Source organism: Pan paniscus, chromosome 1, assembly GCF_029289425.2.
Source record: "Pan paniscus chromosome 1, NHGRI_mPanPan1-v2.0_pri, whole genome shotgun sequence".
NCBI classification, from domain to species: Eukaryota; Metazoa; Chordata; class Mammalia; order Primates; family Hominidae; genus Pan; species Pan paniscus.
In genome coordinates, this window is record NC_073249.2 from 160,156,970 (window position 1) to 160,173,907 (window position 16,938).

The window sequence follows — 16,938 nt, forward strand, 5'->3', positions numbered from 1 at the left end:
TCTTCTATTTCTTGTGAATTACTGGAAGGCAGGAGTTTTATTATTTCACCTCCATAATTCCAGCACAAGGGCTTGTAGCTAAGAAGAGCTCATGGACTGGTTGTGAAGCATTGAATGCAAAAATAAATGAGTGAATATTCTTTAACTTTTCTATTCTGTTACTCATTTTCCTGCTCTAGGGAACTATTTAACTTATGCTTCAGGTTTTAAAATTGTCCACGCATAGCAACCCTTCATTTTGTGGGGCTCAAGACTTTCCGCTGTTCTTGTTAGTTCCCCATTTGGTTACTCCAGTCAGATGAGAAGTCCTGTTCTAGAATCTACTTTTGCACCCAGGGAAATGCAGCTGACACTCAGGGTTCCATTCCTCTCTGGGGAGTGAAAGGCTTCAATCTTGAGCAAAGCAAATGTTGCCCAATGTTTATCTATTTTAAACCTATTGGATTGTGTTGATTTTCCTTTGCATGACAGACATATTCAGAAACAACTGTGTGTTTTGGACCATTATGGCCATAAGAGGAAGAAACTACATTATCAGTGAGTCTGATAGAGACACAAGAAGCTTCTAAGTATAGTCACCACCAGACACCCAAGAGGCCACTTTAGAGACCAGGAAGTTACCAGAAATGAGAAACAAATGCATCTTGGATGCAATACCTTCTTGGTCTCTTCCTTTCATTCTTTAATTTGAATGCAACTTCAAAGCATGGATAATTTAAAACCTTTCATATGTATAGTACTTTATTAAACAAAAACAATGCATCTTATCCAATTTTCCTAATTATCCTGCCAGGTGGGTATTATGCTTTCCATTGTAAAAATGATAGAACAGAGACCCAGAGACATTAAATGCTCAAGATCACGTGGTTATTGAGTGGCACAACCAAGACTTGAGTAGCATAGTGGTTAGGAACATCAGTTTTGTGACATAATAGTAACTCCCTTTCAACGTATTTAACCATTGACTAGCTGTGTTATCAATAACTCCCCTCTAACTGATTTAACCACCAACTAGCTGTGTAATCTCAGAAAAGTTACCTAAGTGCTCAGAGCCTTTGTTTACTCATCTGTAAAATGTGATTAACAATAGTACCCACTTCCTAGGACTGTTGTGTGAATGACATGAGCTTGTGCATGTGGAGTAGCTAGCTCAGAATGTAGCCCGTATTAAGGGCTCATCAGCAATACACTGCATCAGCATTACTGGTAAAAACAGCAGCACCCCAGATATGATGAATCCAAGCAAAATGATATTTTCACCAACTAGGTACTCCTTGCATGGTGACATGCTTGGAATAGAAGGTAACACACCTGTTCTCCAGCTTTCCCATCAGTAGAATTCTAACATGAATTCTGTACATTTATGTCCTCTCTAGAAGCCTATTCCTTCCATTTTGGCCTAGACCTCAGGCCAGAAACAGGGGACACTTTGCTGGCTTTCTGTTCTAACACCAGCATGACAGTCGTACACTAATCATGAATGAGACAGGACAACTGTCTCAAAGAGCAGGAAACCAAGTATGATCATCATGCTGGTCAATGTCAAAATTTTCAGAACCAGGGAACGAATTTATTATGAAGAGGTAAAGTGTACTACTGAAATCCTCGGCAGAACTGCCTGATAGAACATTTTGCAGGTTCAGCTCCACTTTAATCTTAACAGGTTGAGGCTATTAAAAAAAACTCTCTGTGACCTTCAGTTATTTTAATAGAATGAATTTTTCATTTTAGATAGACAATACAGTCCATATATAAAAACTCAGAATAGCTAAGGAGCGTGGTTTTAATATTTCTAATGAAGACAGTCTTGTAAAACTGCTTTTAATGTTTCTGTATTGTTTCCCCAACCTGGTCGTACTTAATGCTGTGATTTGCAGAGTGGGTACTTAATAATTTTCCTGTTATTGATTGAAAGGGGCCTTCAGTGGGGTAAGTGCTATTAGCAAACACCTCCCACTTGAGAATAATGTGAATTTAGCATAGCCATTGCTCCCCAGAAAATTGGTCATATCTTCCAATTTTCCTTCCTTTAGTGACTCTCAAATGAATGAATTAGTATCTTTGTGGCTGCATGTGAGAAATTTGACCAGTTCATTTCTTACTTTATTGCTATGTCAGGGTAAGGAAAGTCGAATGCTCTATGACTATAATTGTGACTTGCCAATGACTAAGTAGGGGTATTTAATAACCTGCTTAAGAAGGTCAGACATTTAAAATGCCCAAGCGTTTATTTTTTCCACAGAGATAATATAACTCCAAAGAGAAAAAATGTAGCTCCTATTATGTAAATGATTAAGGTCCTTTCAGAAATGTATTTTTCCTCTCTGGGGTCTCATCTGGATAATGAAAAGAACTTGAATATCTCCACCTGGGTTAGTGGACTGAGAACAGGAAGAACGTGAGGACAGAGGTCTCAGTGGGGTCAAAGGCTGGTTAATAGGTACAAAATTACAACTAGATAGGAGGACTAAATGTTAGTATTCTATAGCACTGTATGGTAAATAGGGAAAACAATAATTTCTTGTATATTTCCAAAAAGAGGATTTTGAATGTTCACAACCCAAAAAAATGATAAATAGTTGAGATGATGGATATGCTAATTACTCTGATTTGATTATTATACATAGTACACATGTATTGAAATATTATTTGGTATCCTATGAATAGGACAATTATTAGCTGTCATCTAAAAATAAAAGGGAAAAATAAGGTGTAGTATCAGGAAATTAGAGAGCTGGAAGGCTAGAAGATTAGGGCAAAACCTTTGTTGCAAGGACTGAATGAGATTAGGTATGTACAGTAGGGTGAGGTAGTGACCTCTGGCTAGGTGGCCAGAGTTTGAATCATTACTCCCTTTTTGTTTTTTGTTTTTTTTTTTTGAGATGGAGTCTCACCCTGTCACCCAGGCTGGAGTGCAGTGGCGCAATCTTGGCTCACTGCAACCTCCACCTCCCAGGTTCAAACAGTTCTCCTGCCTCAGCCTCCCAAGTAGCTGGGATTACAGGCACGTGCCACCATGCCCTGCTAATTTTTGTATTGTTAGTAGAGGCGGGGTTTCGGCATGTTGGCTGTGCTGGTCTTGAACTCCTGACCGCAGGTGATCCACTCGCCTCGGCCTCCCAAAGTGCTGGAATTACAGGCGTGAGCCACTGCGCTCCACCACTCTGTCTCTTTTGACTGTGTGACCCTGTGAAAGTTACTTACGTTATCTGAATCTCAGTTTCTGCATCAGTGAGTTGTGCAGGTGAAATAAGATAATAGATGGAGGCTGCTTTACACATGGTAAATACTCAAATGTTAGTTACTCGTATTCATTATTATTTTTATTTTTCATTTTTCAACCTCAAATCCCCCAATTTAAAACTGCAACCCTCACTATGCTCCATTCTCCTTTCCTGTTTTATTTTTCCTATAGAACTCATTACAATATTCATACTATATATATTTTACTTATTTATCTTTTTAACTTTCCACAGTAGAACATAACCTCTGTGGGGACAGGTATTTTTTTCTGTTTTGTTCACTAGTAGGGAGTGCCCAGGACAGTGCTAGTACACAGCAGGCAGTCACTTAATATTTGTCGAATGAAAGAATATTGCTTCATAAAGTCCCTGGTGTACAAAAAGGGTGACAAATTCTTAATGATGAAACAGCTGAAATGAGACTTGCCAGGGGAATGACTTCCAGGATGTGGCCAGAGGTGTGGAGTACCGAGTAAAGTGGAGAGAAAGCTTCTTGGAGCAAAAATCAAGAGGCCCTGGAGCCAGCATGTGACACAGGTCACATACGTACACTCTATGTCACAGGATGATGCTGGGAAGTGAGGTGGCACAGAGGATGACACGCAAGCTGCCAGCACCTCTAAGATAAATGCAGAGGACTGCTCTGCAGTCAACTGTTAACAGCAATAAGGAGTGGAAGAGGGTGGAATTATCAGACGGCTGCTCTCACAATCAGGAAGGCTTTGGAAGCAGCAATAGGGAGCTAAGAGAATCCAAACACTGCCTCCTAGTCCCATGATGAACGATCCACAGAAGACTGAAGAGAGGTCTCCATAGAGAGTGCTATGGAAGTGATGGCTCCTAAGAGTCAGGATTTCGTCAGGAAACACGTGGGCAAGTTCATCTGAGAGACTGAAATGTAGAAAAGGGCACTGCTAGGGATGTGGCATTCCTGGTGGGAATGATGGGAAAAGACGAGTAAACAGGAGCACAGAGAGTCTAGAGATAAGAGTGTGTGAGATGTAAGAGGCTATATGAGTAGATGACAGAGCTTATATTCCTACACGAGGCCACTTAAGTACTTAAGGTAGCAGATTTTTTGTTTGTTTGTTTTTCACCACCACATACGAGATGATTTTGTAGTTAAAAAAGCTAACCAAGGAGAAGTGCAGTACATTTCTGGAAACATCTTGATGTTCAAATGCTCTAGGGAATTGCTCAAATATCTAGCAGTCATATCTTCTATTTAATATTTGTCATGAAAATATCTTGCCCTCCCACCTCAGAATACTTGATAGCTTCAATAGGATACAGTCTTTGATGAATTTAAAAAGTCATCACCATTTGGGCCGGGCGCGGTGGCTCACGCCTGTAATCCCAGTACTTTGGGAGGCCGAGGCGGGTGGATCACAAGATCAGGAGATCGAGACCATCCTGGCTAACACGGTGAAACCCCATCCCTACTAAAAATACAAAAAATTAGCCAGGCGTGGTGGCGGGCGCCTGTGGTCCCAGCTACTCGGGAGGCTGAGGTAGGAAAATGGCGTGAACGCGGGAGGCGGAGCTTGCAGTGAGCCGAGATCGAGCCATTGCACTCCAGCCTGGGCGACAGAGCGAGACTCCGTCTCAAAAAAAAAAAAAAAAAAAAAAAAAAGTCATCACCATTTGCAATCTTTACTGTTTTTTTTTCCCCAACTTAAAATAAATTGAATTTTTATTATAAATTAATATTTCAGTGAAGCTGTTTCTAAAAGTAAAACATTCAGAAAAGCACTGGGACTCGAGAATTAGAACCACTAACACTTTTGTATCTCTATTATTAACTTAAATTTGGAAGTGTGAAGCACCTCATGTTATCCTCAAATAAAGTCATACGCCACTTAGTTGATTGGTTGATCAGTAGCTCAAACATTGACTGACAATGATATCTAAAGCATTGTAAGAACAAAATGATGAACAAGACAGAATAGTGTTTTGAACACTGTAAAAATACTATTTAGAAGTCAATAAATAAAAATTGAAAAGCTATTTGGAACTGATGACTATTTTGAAGTGGGAATCTTTCTTCTTCTACATTCCCTGAATGAAGAATTAAAGATAATGTTAATTAATATTAATAATAACAAATGCGGGTAAAACCAGAGTGCCCTACAAGAATATGTTAGAAATCCTATTCAATAAAGCATGTTGAAGGAAAATGTTTTTGCAGTATAAAAATTTAGGTGGGGGCACTATTCTCGAGGTAAATTAAAATGTCACCATTTCTATGTCATTTTATCATCACAGCAGAAAAATTAAAAAAATTCTTCTAGGTTTTACTAGCTAAAAATACCCGAGTCTAATGTACATACATGATGAAAACAAATCTCCATTTAAAAAATATAGCCGTTTTTGCTCAGATAGCAAGGCATCATTTTTAGTTTCTTCTAAGGCTTCCCTTGAAGTGCATTTGAATATACTTGTATCTGCATAAACATTTTTTAGCGAGAGAAACAGTGACACCAACATTCATGATATGGCTATTCACACATCCTTTCAAGAAGCCTCTTTTATACTTAAACTTGAACAAAGTCCAAGATTAAGATAATACAATACTAGAGATTCCAATTAATTTCTATTAAAACTCTTCTTGCATGACTTCTCTTGGCCCAAATTGAGATGTTTAAGGAATTTGGGTCTCACTAATTAGAATGGCAATGTTACCAACTTTAAATACCCAGACATCCACTGACAAATATATTTTCATAAAATGTGATATGTTATTCCACACATTTATTAAATATTTATATTTGACTGATAATATGTATTTTCAAAACAGACAACCAAAGATGTCTTTAGATTGGTTTCTTCATAAAAGATCTCTCTCTGTCTCTCAAAACAGGTCCACAATAAAGCATAAACAAATAAGCTGACACATACACTAGCCAAAACAAACAACAAAAAACTCTCAGAGTTGTTTTTTTGTTGTTGAGCCCCAGACAATGATTTGAGGGTTGGCAAAGTGCCTTGTTTAATTTCCTAGTTAAAAGAAGGTAAACTGCATCATCTGGTGTGACCAGATGGAACCAAAGTGCCTTTAAGTATGCAGGTATTGCTTTACTTCAGGATTACCAACCTATGCAACTGTAGTTTCTTCTTTGGCAACATGCTGATTAGTAAAAAAAATACCTGGGCACTTACTAATTTCATCTAATTCAAAGAGAAAGTTTAGGAGGTCACAAGTTGTGGACTTTGCATCTTGGTTATCACAAAATTAATGACCCAAGGCAATGAAGGCTTTGACTTCATGTGCAGAAGATACATCCTCTCCTGAAGACTGCTTATTCACCTGCCTTCTGACCAGGCTAGTTCAAGAAATCAGGATGTTTGAGAAATTTGAAATCAGACCATCTTTCCTAATACTACCCAAACTATTTCTGGATAAGTTCTAGCTAAGAACTTCCATCTCTATGACTATCTTGCAAGCAAAATTTATTGTTCAGAGAAAAAAGCCACAACTATACAAACTATTTATGTATTTCAGCCATTCTGATTTTTAAAGTTGCATTAAAACACACACTCAAGTTATGAAAATTCTATTTTGTTGCCATGAAACACAAAAACAAGTTCAATATTTAGATTCAAATCTAGAGTGGAATGTGTTTTGGCCAACTTTTGATCCTGGGATAAATGTAGCTATTTAAAATCCTAGAAAGCAGGATTTTATGTGATAAATTTTTATGTGTAAGATGGTCCATAAATTAAGTTAAATTACTTAACTTCTTCCCCCATCATTAGTTCAAATGGACCATTTAATCAAATGACTGGCCTGTTAAGATGATTAAAACTTAAATATAAAACAGAAGAATGCTTACCCTTTATGCAGAATATAACAAATGATCAAAGAATGAGGTTAGATATTTGACATTATATTTATGTATATTTTCCTTAATCTTCTAAAATGGCAAGTCCAGCAATAGTTGTCCATTTTACTGCAGTCATCTCAATTGCAATTTCAGGAGACGCAGATCAAATTTACTAATAAACTCCTTTTTTTCTTTTCCCGATTTTTCTGATCTCTTATACAGCATTCCTTGTCATAAGAATGTATTTACATATTTAGTTTTTACAATAATGCATGTTGCATCTAAAATATTAATTATCCAAAACAAGTTAAATACCAATACCAACCAAAAATGTCCTTATATTTGTTGCACTGCATTTGCAAAAGAGTTAGGAAAGAGCCCTGGTTGACAGAGTTAAGTTCCTTGGCCAAAAAAGGTGTGTTTTGTTTTGTTTTATTTTCAATTGACCATAGTTAATTAAATAACCAATATTAACTGCAAATTAGCTTGAACTTTTTTTAATGTGAAAAAATTGAAGATCATATACAAACCAAATTCATGTAATATTTCCTTTAGTGTTTAATATTTTCTAAGTAGCCATAGCATTTTCATATAGAAAGTGAGACCAGAACTTTTGAAGAGAACTGGGATTTGGAAATGCAAATGGGGAAATAAGGATGAGGAGGAGTATAAATTAGAATCTGGTATGCTATGCACTACTTACCTTCAAAAGTCAAATAAAACTTTCCTCTGTCAAACCAAACGAGGGAAGGCTGTTCATTCTCTGTATGGCCAGGAGTTGAAGCGGGATGGGAAGGATTAAGGAAAGGGAGAGAGAAGGACACAATGTGAGTTACAGAGCAGGTCATTAATCTCACTATAGGGAAGGGTGGAGGCACTACATGCCATTAGCGTGCAGGAAAAAGGGAAGGCTGGCAATCTACACTTTTTTTTTTTTTTTAGTTCAGGAAACAGAAAGCAAAAGCAAAGCTATGGAGGCCTAAAGGAATGGGAACATGTTGGTGGTCGCTTGATACTTGGTGCTTGTGTGCATGGAGCAGAAGTCTTCCTGGCCATGCAGGGGCGTCAGCATATTTTAACTGCACTAATTTGGGCAAACTGTCATTCAGCAATTGCTGTATCCATTTCATCTTCAATGTCATCCCCTTCTATGTTTCCAAAAAGATAAACTCAGAGTTATGGATTGTAGAAAACATTAGCTTAGGTTTTAAATGACAAAGCATTGCATATCAATATAAATTTCAGGGAAGATGTCACATATCTTCCATCCCCTCCCCTGGAATCACCTTAGGCATCCAGACACAAAACACCCTTTACCTATGTATCAAAGAGAAAACAAGATTACTAGTGATGCTCTATTATTTTTTAAATTAAAAAGCAGTGACCGGACATGTAATTCTGAGCAGTTAAATTATTCTTTCCTTTGTAAATTCACAAAGCAATAGCATCTCACCTTTTTTGAACCTCTTCACTGAGAAACTGTCATGCAACCTGCTGTTTTTGAATATAGTCACTTAAAAATTTTCAGTGGCACGAGTTCCACGATGAACAGTAAATATACAGGGTGCATCTGAGAGGCACTGGACGCTCATGAGGTGAGGGCATGTCCATGAAGTTTATAGCATTCAGATGGATAATGGCTTGGATTTTTGGAATCTAGGTCTCTAGAGATCACTTTGCTAGCACCATACCTGCAGGCGTTTCACAGCGCCTTTCAAACGAGGGCAGTTTGTCATAAAAAACATCATCTTCTGACACTACGAACCAAAGAAACATAAACGAATGGAAAACAAAAACACAAATACAAATCCCAAATGAAATCAAGAAGCCCACTTTACTGATTGAAACACAGGAATGATTTTAGTGGAAAAAGGAAACAAAATTGAAAACACTGGAATTATGATTACGATATAAAAAAGTGTTTTCTTATTTTGTGATGATTATATGAGAGGAAATTAAAATGTTAAAAAAAAGCCAGGGTTTAGCATTTGTGAATTTGTCTGAAGTCAGCTCCAGGGAAGAAGTCATGCCCCACCTTCTCTGGGAGTTGCTAAAGGAACTGTCATTAATAATTGACTTATGCAAGTGTGTTTCACTCCAACACAATTCTCAAGTGGTCAGACATATGTCCATCAACAAGAATCTCCTGACAGAGCAGTGACAGCTCAACAGGATCACTCAGCATGCACCTTCCTCCCATGGGGAAAGTAGATGCTTTTAACATGGCCATAAAAAAGCAACAGTATAAATCCAAGGTCCCTGTATGAACTATCCCATTTCAGCCTCATCAATATCCAAATTCAATTTGCCTTGCACCTGCCTTTGATAGTTATGGACTGTTAATTTTGAACAGCATTATCATAATTTCATCTTTGTCTATGGTATCCAGCTGTGTCTGAATGTCTTTGTAAATTGGTCACAACATCATGAATTGGTGCTCTGGACTTTAACCAATTCAGCTCTTTACAAGGTCTCTCTTCTCAGCAACTAACAAATGCAAGTAATTGGGATTTTTGACTCTATGTGATTTTAAAAAACTACTCAATGCCACAGGTCTTATGCATACTATTACAACTTTAACAGAAAATTGAATAAAATCTGTACAAAGACCAGTAAGAAAGAAAAATGCAGAGAAGGAAATGGATGAGGGTAGAAAAAATATTCCACAAATAATAATGTTCCTCAGAAAATATTCTATTAGCTTGACTCCATATTTACAATTTAATGATAATATTCCTCATTATCTCTATTGTTATCTCTGTATCTTGAAATGTCAAGGTGCTTGTTTCTTAGAATAACTTTAAGCAATTTCTCTATCCTCATAATATTGATAGGATTTTCCCCCAAATCATATAGCAGAGGTCCTGTGAGCTTTTACTAGTGCAAAAGAAATTACTGTTTTTCATTTATTTATTTATTTATTTATTTATTATTTTTAAAAACTGAGATGAGAATCTTGCTATGTTGCCCAGGCTTGTCCTGAATTCCTGGGGTCAAGTAATCCTCCCATCTCAGCTGGCATTACCACCAGATTACCACTGCACACCACCAAACCTGGCTCATTGATTCTAAACTGTGCACTTTTTCATATTATAACCTGTCTGAAATAATTAATGTAATAAAAAAGCATTTTATCTTAGCTCAACCAGTAGTTTTTCTCCCCTTCCTTAGTTGTATAAAAAATAATGGTACATTTTTCAATCGAGGGTGTCTTCAATTCAATAAAAGGCAGTTGTATAGGAGCTCTTCTTCATTCGAGTGTGACAATACACAAAAAGTCCTGTTTTCACCTGTGGCATCAGATTTGCTTTTGTGTAATCACAGCTGTCATGAGAGATTTCATATCCAAAGTCATTTAGGGGCATCTTCTTATATGAATTGCTGTGTAGAAGGTTTAGACTTGCTCTTAAAACTTTAGTTCTTGAATTACTTTAGATTTGCCCCAATTTTGGTTCAAGTACCATAGGAAATGTCAAAAAAAAGTATTGCAGTGGGAGGGAAATGTTGAGCTACCAACCTCAGAGAATTTGCTGCTGAAATTCTCTACCTCCCTCACACCATTTGACTACATTAAGTTGACATTCCAAGTCAGTTATGATTAGGCCCTTTGGTGTTGAACAGCCCATCCTCTCCGGAGAGGAAGAGCAGTGCACAGGAAGTCTGGGGACAGTCAGTCTTGACAATATATTTACTTCGGAGAAAAGTGGCTGTCAGCTGACCCACAGCAGGTGAAAAGACAAGGCAGGAGGGTGAGGAATTCAGCAGGAAGATGGACACCAAATAAACATAACAAAATCAAACAGATTAAATCAGTATGCTCCTTAGTAATGAAGCAATGTGACTATCCTCTTATGTGGCTATTTTTTTTTTAATCCCACTCTGGTTCATCTTGAAGGAACCCATTCTAGATGTGTTAAGAATCAAAGTTTCTGGCCAGGATTTGAGATTTCTGCAGCAGAGAGTATAAAAACACATTGTACAAACATACACAAAGTTCAAATTCTCTCTCTCTCTCTTTTTTTTTTTTTTTTTTTTTTTGAGATGGAGTCTCACTCTGTCACCTAGGCTGGAGTATGCAGTGGTACGATCTTGGCTCACTGCAACCTCCGCCTCCCGAGTTCAAGGGATTCTCCTGCCTCAGCCTCCCAAGTGGCTGGGACTACAGGCGCCCGCCACCACACCCGGCTAATTTTTGTATTTTTAGTAGAGATGGGGTTTCACTATGTTGGCCAGGCTGGTCTTGAACTCCTGACCTTGTGATCTGCCCGCCTCGGCCTCCCAAAGTGCTGGGATTACAGGCATGAGCCACTGCACTTGGCCAGTTCAAATTCTTTGTGTGTGCTATTTTCTCTATGAATCACAGTGCATTGAAAGAACATGTTACAGGTTTATCTGAGGTCACTTGGGGTCAGCTTTCTGAGTGACAGTTTACTCTTACTTTCCTCTCTGACAGACAAGTCAAATCACATGAAGGAGGTGAAACAACTAATCTAGAAAAAGAGTGGCAGTGTGGGGAATGGCTTATAGCAATCAAGGAATATTAAGGAGATAGAATTAAAAAAAATTACAGAAACAAACAAAACAGAGGGAAATGAGTTACTAGGCATTGAAAGATAGGAAGCCCCAAATTGCCCCAGTTGATGTTGCAGACAGGAGCAAACTTGGCTACATAAATAATGTTAAATATCTGTCTGTTGGTAACTCACAAGAAACTAGGTAACTGGCTCTATTTTCACCAAACTTGAAAGGTTCTTTTGGGAGGATTTGATTAAAGATACAAAGGCACGTGATATAGTTGAAATTCCCTTTGGGGGCCTTAAAAGGCACACCTTAACTTATTTATCTGGGAAAATAGGCAGTTCTTTCTCCAGAAGAGCTTCAGGCTTTGATCAAGCTACTTCTCACATAGGCAACTGGGCAGACTGCTCTTCTGAGAGTAGCAGAAGGAACTTATTTAGCTTTAGTTAACGATTCTCCCAAGCAATGTGGGATGGGCCAGGTGGTTTACACTATGGAAGAGCCGGAGGAGAGTTCTGACAATAAAGGAAGACAATGGGGAACGGGGATCCCATGGGAAAAATGGAATGGGAAAGCCCTAGGTGGGAGACACCATGCAAAAATGAGAGAGGCAATAGGAACCTGTCTCCTGCTGGGAGGTGGAAAAAGAGAGAGACCAGCTTTGGAAAGGGGGATGATGCTCCAGGAAAAATGAAGCATTGAAACCTTGGAAAACCATCCAGCTGAACAGCCATTCTCAACTCTTTACTTTCATCACAGCATAAGGAAACAGGCATAAAGGCATTTCCTGAAAATGCCACCAACGGCTTATTTCTCTGGGAAAACTGACCACACATCACTGAAAAGCACTAGAAAAAAAAATGTTGAAAAGTTTGCTCAAGTCTCACAATGCCGATGTTTATATCATCTGTCAACATAAGGACAACCAAAAATGATGAAGAAATGAAAGCTTCAAGAAAATACAAGTTCTAAATTTTGTGATTTCTGATGTGGTTCATGGTTGGAATTTAAACAAACATTTCCCCTCAAAGGAGACTATTTTTATTTTAAGAAATAATATCTAAATTACAAGACCTTCCTTGGCGATTTCTTCCTTATTTTTTGAATAGCTCTGTATGGAACAGCATAAGAAAATTCCTGCAAAACACAGGTGTTAATGTTCTTTTATTTGTTCATTTGCTTAGGTAAAGCACTTTGCCTCCTTTGCTGAGAAGGTGGTTTTAAAAGAAGAGTCAGGTAATAGTAGCAAAACACACAGCAAAACAATTTCAACCAGAAACACCGGGCCTTGGGGATTTCAGATCATAAAAAATAGTCATTCAAAACCACAAACGGATTAAAAGAGAGGAGAGAATTTTTACCAACTGTGGGAGTGGTGGCTGCGCTCAAGGAATTGGTTGACGATATTGAAGAAGTGCTTTCAGCCCGCGCTAAGGGTGCTATTGGAGGAGGGCTGGAAGAATGAATGGGAGGGCTAAAAGGTCTGGACTGTAAGGAGAAGAAAAGAGATGAAAAGTTAGATACACAGGTTGCAGTATTTTTGCTCCATATTTTTAATGTCTCCCAGCCCCAGATATGACAACTTAGGTATTTGAAGAATAGATGTCACCATTTTTACACTGAAATTAATTCTATCTATATGAGAGTTTGTGGAATGGAGCTGGAGAAACGATAAACCATAACATGCTAAAGCTGAGCTTAGCGAAGCTGGGATCTGTGACACGGTCAGTGGGTCTGTTTCAGGACTGAACTCACATGCCCTCAGGGACTCAGCAGGTAACACAGAGTGAGAGCTCATACTCGTCTAAAGCTAACGAAATTCAAAAATACTGTGTTAGCCCAGCCAAATGCTATGGACATCATTTGTTTCTGACTCCTGTGTGCAAATGCCAAAGAAATCTACCTCTGCCACAAGTCTCTCTTAATTGTTCACACAGAATGTTTTCCACTCCTCAGCCTTAAAATACAAGGCAAGAAACTTCTGCAACAAATTCCTCAAGCCACCACTCCTTCACTGTATATTCACATCGTGTGCCTACAATCAATATGTCATCTGTATTCTGGGATCAGAAACCAGGATTTTCCCTCTCTTGGAGTTTTCTAATATCAGACAAATACTGTGAAACACCTCTCTTTCTATGAATGTTACTATCGTCATTTGCGTCTAACCCACTGTAGCAGAGGTAAGGGTCCAAGCATACCATTCCTGTCATTTTAGACCTTGGCTTGAAAGATGGTAGAAATTTGAGGAGGGTTGAAATGTACACTCATACCGCAGTGACTGTCTTTCAGATGCCACCTGTCAGGGTTATTTGTACGAGTTCTCTAAACGCTTAGACCTGAAGGCATTTGGAGCTTCTGTTTGTCATTCTCACTGTTTCTGAGCAAGCCAGGGCAGAAGGGAACATACCACATCTCCAACTCCAGGTTTTCCTGGAGGAAGCTTTGGCCGGGATGGAGGCCGGGGAGGAGGTGGAGGTGGAGTGGTACTTCTGCAAGGAACCAAAGGAGTGGCTGGTCGAGCAGGGGATGATGCACCTGAAAAACAAACTAGCATTAAAAATGGCTGGAAACACAGGGGGCCAAAGCGCTGTTATCACAGTATAATGCCAGTCCCGGACATTTTTTTTTTTTGCCTTGGCAGTTACTACACTAAACACTGTAGCACTTTCTTTTTTCTCTTTTTTTTCTTAATAAAGAAAAAAAAAATCAATGATTTCAGCTATGGTTGATGGTAGAAGCTCATTGCCTTTTGTTGTCATGTGACACCCAGTGAAAGGTAAATCCTTTTATTGCTTTATGACAGAGGTAAGGTCTTAAGACTCTCTGCTGCATGGTAGGTACCTTTCATTATCATCACATACACATTAAACACATAATAAATTCCTTGCATTTTGCATGTATGTAGAATTTATGTCCAAGATGAAAATGGAAGTTAGAACTTGAAGGAAGATGAATGATTTTTCCATTTTAGGTTTTTCTTCTTTAAATGTGGTTAAGAGAATTATGCTTTTGACTGTGGTCAAGCTATGAGCACCAACTTTATCAATGTACCCAAACACTGGATGGTAAGCAAAAGACAAAATATAAGAAAATAGATTAGATGTTGCATGAATACTTTGTATTCAGAATCTTGACAACAGAAATGCACTGAATTTAGAGGATTTTATTTTGTGAAGGAGGCTGCTTGGGCATCTGTCAATGCAGAGTTTGCCCATGATGATTTTTGAAAGAGCTTCTTGGATTTACTTTTCTGGCTGTCAATGACAAACGTATGAAACACAGAAGACACACAGAGGCTGGCATGCACATCAGTCAGCACACCAGTGGGGTCTCTGGATTCAGGCATCTGCCTAACTTCAGTCATATGTCTGAGATACACAGGGAAACTTGACCAAAAACCTTTAAAAAGTCAAATCAACGTTCAAACCGTTCTTGTTCAGAAAAGTTATGACTACTCCTGAGGTTTTTGTCACTTCCGTTAGAAGCACAGGTCTCAAATCATCCCAAGAAAATTCTAAGAAATCCTGCCCTGGGAGAATATCCACACTTCATCCCCCACACCTGCCACCCCCTTACCACCTCCCAAACAACACATCACAAAACTGGGATCTCTGGAGAGTTTTTATATCAGCATCTCAGTCTCCAAATTCTCAGACTCTCAAAAGCTTTGAAGTTGAGCAGCAAAACCTATCATTTCAGAAATCTGCTGTGTTTTAGGAGAGTCCCTGGGGGATTAAAACTTGCTCCTCTTGTTTAAATAATCTGAAATCCTGAGTGTGTTTCTCTGTGCTGTTTATTCTATGTGTAATCACATTCGTGTGAAACCTACTAATTATTACCCCTGCTCCCTCTCTGTCTCCACCTTCCTCTACCACTACCATCTGTATTCTTACTTTTTATTCTCTACTGGGCCAAGGTCTACGCTAAGCACTTTACATGTATGATCTTATTCCCCTGATAAGCTTTGGAGGTAGGTATTGTTAGGTATCTATGTGGAATCTGAAGCTGAGAGATATTCAGTAACTTGTCTCAGGTCATATAGCTCAAACTGTGTATGTACCTCCAAAGCTCACGCTCTTAAATGCAATCTCTTATAGCTTGAGATGGACTGTGGACTGTGGTGTATAGTCCCACATTTTGCATAAAGTCTGTTCTTATTTTTGCTTGGCTTGCACATCTCTCTCTCAATATAGATATTTTTAGTCTTTGGCTAATCTTCTCTTAAAAAAAAAAAGGTATGTTTTGACAGGCCCCACTACAAAGTTTTCTTTTGATTATTGTGTCAGATTTTCACCCAGGATGTTTTCAGAAGACAGAAGTAACAGCATCGAGATCAATAAATCTTTAAACAGTGAAGTCTCAGGACATTTTTTTTTTTTTTTTGGTGTTGATGGAGGAGGAGGTGTTCTATTTAGCTTCGTGAAAACCATGCATAGGAAAGGTCCAAAATGTCTATCTGTAGGTCTGTTTCCAAGAAGTAGTCTTTTGAATTGATCTAAAAATAAAAAAAAGCCAACTGTTTATCCTTTTCCTACATGCTCCAGAAAAAAAAATTTAAACTCCTTTTAGTGATGCCTGGGAAAGTATTAAGGAGCCTTCACCAAGGCAGTGTGGAATATTGAAAAACACTGGATGAGGAACCAGATGATTTGAGTTCTGGCCCTACTGGCCTGAAACCTCAGCTTCCTTGTTTTAAACAGTGAGGCCTTGTTTCTACCTTACAAGGTATTTGTAACTAATAAAATTGAAAATGCTTGTGAAAATGTTGACTATATAAAATGCTACACAAATAGAAAGTAGTAGATACCCGTGATGATGATTGAGATTGTGTTTTTTGATACAAATACAACTAGAAAGTCAAAAAAAAGTTTGTTGTTCATTGAAAAGTTAATTGTTTTCCTTTACGGATGCCCCATTGAAATCACTTTTTCTGTACTGATTTGAAGTAATTGATTTCTTGTGCAGCTAGAACGACATTAAGAGAATGTCTAAGAAGCAAAAGGATATTTCAGTTAAAACCCTGCTTGACCAAACCCTGAGGCTTAGCAGGGGATGTTCAGGGCCTGAGGGGTATTTCACAACTGAACTAAGGCTTCACATACTTTTGTGAAATTATTCAATCGTTACACATTTTAAGAGTGTAGATGGCTATCATTTGCACATCTCTATCCTCACTCTTCAATTTTCAATTGCATTTTCATTTCCCCCTTAGAAAAGTGTTTATTTCCAGAACAATGCTGGAAAATGACTTGGACAGCAACACTGTTTAAGATTTAACTTTAAAACCCAAAATACACTGAGTTTTGTGAGTTAAAAAAGGTTGGCAACGATTGACATGCTCTCAATCCATT

General features: G+C 38.3%; 1 protein-coding gene across 42 annotated transcripts in view; it reads right to left on the bottom strand.

Annotated features, from left to right (window-relative positions):
• The window catches only part of SGIP1 (SH3GL interacting endocytic adaptor 1), a 211,336-nt gene that overhangs the window by 41,085 nt on the left and 153,313 nt on the right, over positions 1-16,938 (bottom strand). For 16 of the 42 annotated variants that reach the window (XM_055117625.2, XM_055117627.2, XM_063600622.1 and 13 more), the window contains 3 exons: positions 13,995-14,122; positions 12,946-13,072; positions 8,758-8,823 (listed from right to left, as the gene is read on the bottom strand). In XM_055117625.2, coding sequence (XP_054973600.1) covers positions 8,758-8,823; positions 12,946-13,072; positions 13,995-14,122 — 321 coding nt within the window. Of the gene's footprint in view, positions 1-7,769; positions 7,830-8,757; positions 8,824-12,945; positions 13,073-13,994; positions 14,123-16,938 lie in introns of all 42 variants that reach the window. The other 26 variants (XM_063600558.1, XM_063600561.1, XM_057298634.2 and 23 more) reach the window with 3 other exon arrangements.